A 4,272-nucleotide genomic window follows, 5' to 3' on the forward strand; every position below is an offset into this window, starting at 1 on the left:
GTGGCAGGAGAGCTGGCGGAGTAGGATGAGCCGAACGAATATGTGCGATATTGGGATCTTCGAACATTGGCAATAATGCGACTAACTTACTGAGTAAACCATTCTTGTATTGTTCCCTGTAAGAGTTACACATCGTCACATTCTCCATCTTCATCTCTGCTGTGTGGGTGAGTAGGCTGGAGGAAGGGAGGGAATGGGAGGTGTAGTTGAAGATGAAAGATATGACAATGTAGGAGGTTGTGGTTAGTTGGAGGTGGGATATTTTTGTTTTCGTAGTCTGAACGGTCATCTGTCATTTGTAGTGCACGGTCTGGTTGCGATGGGGAAGGGGTCAGAGTGTAGTGGTTTGGCAGAGTGTAGGTTGGATAATGGCCGTTAGTTTGACCGTGAACGTTGAGGTGTTGCCGCGGAATGAGGGAATGACGATACCATGATTTTCGGTGTTGAAGTCGTCAAGCCCTAAAGTGAAGTTGTGAAGCCCTAAAGTGAAGTTGTGAAGGCCTAAAGTGATGTTGGGAAGACAGGAGGTCACGGGTTTTTAATTTGGTATGTAAATGGTTGAGTCGATGGAATAAATGAGTAAATATTTATTAGTGAAGCTAACGTACTGACTAAACGTAAATTTTTGCTGCAGATTAGTATGAAAAATGGATTTCAATAACCGAAGAAGCTGTGGGAAGGAGTTGTTCTGTTACGTGCACATTGGTGGACATTTTGAAGCAAATGGTGAAGGGATAGTTAAATATATTGGAGGGAGTGTAAGGGTAACCAGTATAAAAGAATGGATAACAGTAGACGAGTTGTGTGGAATAATTTCACAGTGGATAGGCAATGATGGTGGTGGATATGAGATTAAGTATAAAGTTAAATTTGATGAGAGTACATTGATTGATCTTTGTGATGATGGCACTACAAAAAATATGTTAATTCTAGCGTGGTGTTACATTTCTAGCGGTTCTAACCGCTACAAATAACATTTGTAGCGGTTAACGAAACCGCTAGAAAAACAGGTGTTAGAAAAAATTTCTAGCGGTTATCTCAACCGCTACACATCATGGTCAAAACGATAGAACATTTTAGCGGTTACGAACCGCTAGAAATATCTGCAGGAGACACTACTAGCGGTTACAAACCGCTAGAAATTTTTTCGGGAAACGTTTCTAGCGGTTTTATAACCGCTAGAAAAGTTTCCCGGAAAAAATTTCTAGCGGTTTGTAACCGCTAGAAACCTGCTAAACGGGAATTAAATAATTTCAGTAGCGCGCGAAAATTACTAGCGGTTATAGAACCGCTAGAAATATTTGGGAAATTAAATTTTCACACCAATTGAATTTTTAGAATGGCGGGAAAATTTTCTAGCGGTTCTTAACCGCTAGAAAGTTTGGTGCGAAATTTAAATTTGACGAAATATTTCTAGCGGTTCTGAACCGCTAGAAATGTTTACCGTGCCAGAAAAAAAAATTTATGGTTTTTCATATTATAATTTTAAAAACCATTAAATAAATTATTTGAAGAATTTTTGTTAATTTGTATAATTAGTTATAGTTACATTTTATATATTCAAATTTTGTAATAAAAAATATGTAATTAAATTATGAATGTGTTAAAAGAAGTGAATTTAATCTAACAAGATAATTTAATTGAATATTTAATAAGATAGTTGAATTGAAGATGATATATTTTGGAATATTGAACCTATAGTATTAAGTTGATGAGTATTTGAATCAGTTGAGGAGGGCACGACAAATGTGGAGAAGAAAAATCTGAAAGGAAAGGAGAAATAAATATGTTAGTAAATTTTAAATAAAAACAAATAAAAGATACAATGAATTATAAAATAAAATTCACTTACCATAGAGTAAAGAGAAAAAAATCACAATATGTTCAGAGAGTCAGGGAAGACTGACGGGCGAGATGAATTGTACGAAATGGGCAGGAGTGTTTGTAGGAGTGGGCCAATATGTTCCACATGCTGTTGCTTTTAGGGAAGCTGTGTAGAGGTTCAGTATTGCAGAGAAGTTTGCAGCAAGATATATCAGGAATAGTAAGGAGAAGATGAATGTGAGGTGTAAAGTAGAAGGGTGTCCTTGGAAGATATGTGCAAATGCTGTTGGAAAGAACAGTCATCTATTACGTGTGACTACATTTTGCAATAAGCACATTCATTCAGCCCAAGACAATTTGATTGTGACTTATGGTGGGAGTGCTGCGTTGACATCATCAGTAATAGTTGAAGAGATAAGGGACCATGCTGAAAAACGGCCCACTGAGATAAGGAAGATGTTGGAGAGGGAGTATGGTGTGAGGCTTACATATTGTCAGGCATATAGAGCAAAGGAAAAGGCAATGGAAGAAATACATGGGAAACCGGAACAGTCCTATATGTTAATACCATGGTTATGTGAAAGGTTGAAGGAAACTGATGACAAAACGGTTGCTGAATAGGCCTCCATTGGTAATAGATTTGAGCGTGTGTTCATTGCATACGGTGCATGTGTTGAGGGTTTTTTGAACGGTGCAAGGCCTATATTATATGTTGATGGTACTCATTTAAGTGGTCCATATAAGGGGACATTACTGTCAGCTTCGGTATATGATGCGGATAATGAGATGTTGTCGTTTGCAATAGCAGTGGTGAAGGGAGAGAATCTTGATGACTGGACGTGGTTTTTTCACAAGATTAAACAAATTGTTGGTTCAATGCAACTGACTATTGTGTCAGATAGACATAATTCTATAATTGGTGCTGTGCAAGCAATATTTGGGGGTGAAAGGCATGCATACTGTTATAGGCATGTGAAGGAGAACTTTAGCTCTGAATATATGAAATTAAACAGAGGTCGGAGAAGGACAAGTGAAAATTCAAAGGAAGATGCATTAAAGGTACTGGATAAAGTGGCTTATGCAAGACTTGCGGATGAGTTTGATCATGCGCTGGATGATCTCAGAACCATGTCTCATGAGTTATATGAGTGGGTTATCAATCAAGGTGATGTGGATAGGTGGGCATTGAGCAAGTTCCCATATAGAAGGTGGGACAACATAACAACTAATTTAGCTGAATCTTTTAATGCTTGGATGGTAAGGGAGGGGAAGCATAACGTGGCCCAAATGATCCATGAGCACCGGGAGAAAGTAGCAAGAAAGATGCATGCATCATATGCAGTAATGACTAAGTGGAGTAATTGCGTTGGGCCAAAAATAGAGGCAAAAGTATTGGAGCATGTGTATTTCGGTAGGTACATGCACTGTGAGAATTATGGAGGGGGAAGAATATGCGTGCACACATCACGTGGAGACCAAAGAGTGGACCTTGGCCTACACAAATGTAGCTGTGGAACTTGGCAAATGTTAGGGATTCCATGCTCACATGCTTGTGCAGCCATTAAGACCATAGGGGGAAACGTTTATGATTATGTTGAAGAGTGTTACAAACGTTCATCCCAAGAAAAAATCTATGCCCGGAGCATGGTTCCAGTGGTGACAATTGATATGCCTCACCTGAATGACTATACGTTTGAGAATCTTACTGCTCAACCCTTGCTTTTACCCCTAGTCACTGCTAGGCCTTCTGGAAGACCAAGAAGAAATAGAAAGGAATCACAATTCCACAACAAAAAAATATATCATTGCACTAGATGTCTTCATCCTAGACATACAAAGAGGACATGCAAAAATCCTAACCCAAGTTGACTTCCACTTACAAATGGGACAACTAATTTTTTTGGCACATATAGGGTTCATCCTTCTTAATTTTTTTGGGAGCAGGATGTTAGTAGATGTGCACATATATTTTTTGTTACTTCTATGTTTGGGACAAAGGGACATTAAGTGGAAGATGTAAGTTAATGTGCACTTGTCATTGAATGTTGTAAAGAACTTGTTGCTGTCAAAGAAATCAGAACTTGTCACTTCTTGTTATTTTGCATAGTTAAGTTGTCATTTGCTTTTGTGCACTTGTAATTTCATGTTCATCAGAAGTGGTTGCTGTCAGAAATGTGCAAAGTGTAATTCCGTGTTTATCAGAAGTGGTTGCTGTCAGAAAACGAAATGTGTCAAAACCTTATAGGAACTTGTCATTTGGCATAGTAAAGTTGTCATTTGGCAATATGAAGTTGTCATTCCGTGTTTATCAGAAGTGGTTGCTGTCAGAAAACGAAATGTGTCAAAACCATATAGGAACTTGTCATGTGCCATAGTAAAGTTGTCATTTGGCAATATGAAGTTGTCATTCCGTGTTTATCAGAAGTGGTTGCTGTCAGAAAACGAAAT

The 4,272-nt window shown here is 38.3% G+C and overlaps 1 protein-coding gene across 1 annotated transcript; it reads left to right on the forward strand.

Annotated features, from left to right (window-relative positions):
- Positions 1-647: 647 nt before the first annotated feature.
- Positions 648-3,831, forward strand: LOC114741618 (uncharacterized). The gene is made up of 4 exons (XM_028929881.1): positions 648-764; positions 1,999-2,375; positions 2,463-3,555; positions 3,769-3,831. The coding sequence occupies exons 1-4, from the start codon at positions 648-650 to the stop codon at positions 3,829-3,831; spliced, it is 1,650 nt and encodes a 549-aa protein (XP_028785714.1).
- Positions 3,832-4,272: the final 441 nt, after the last annotated feature.

Source organism: Neltuma alba, unplaced genomic scaffold (genome assembly GCF_004799145.2).
Source record: "Neltuma alba isolate B1F8T4 unplaced genomic scaffold, ASM479914v2 tig00003450_pilon, whole genome shotgun sequence".
NCBI lineage: Eukaryota > Viridiplantae > Streptophyta > Magnoliopsida > Fabales > Fabaceae > Neltuma > Neltuma alba.

Coding starts and splice junctions, on each gene's coding strand:
- LOC114741618 (XM_028929881.1), top strand. CDS start 648: ATGGATTTCAATAACCGAAGAAGCTGTGGGAAGGAGTTGTTCTGTTAC. Junction 765..1,998: donor ATATTGGAGGGAGTGTAAGG/GTAACCAGTATA, acceptor GAAGCTGTGTAG/AGGTTCAGTATTGCAGAGAA. Junction 2,376..2,462: donor ATACATGGGAAACCGGAACA/GTCCTATATGTT, acceptor CATTGGTAATAG/ATTTGAGCGTGTGTTCATTG.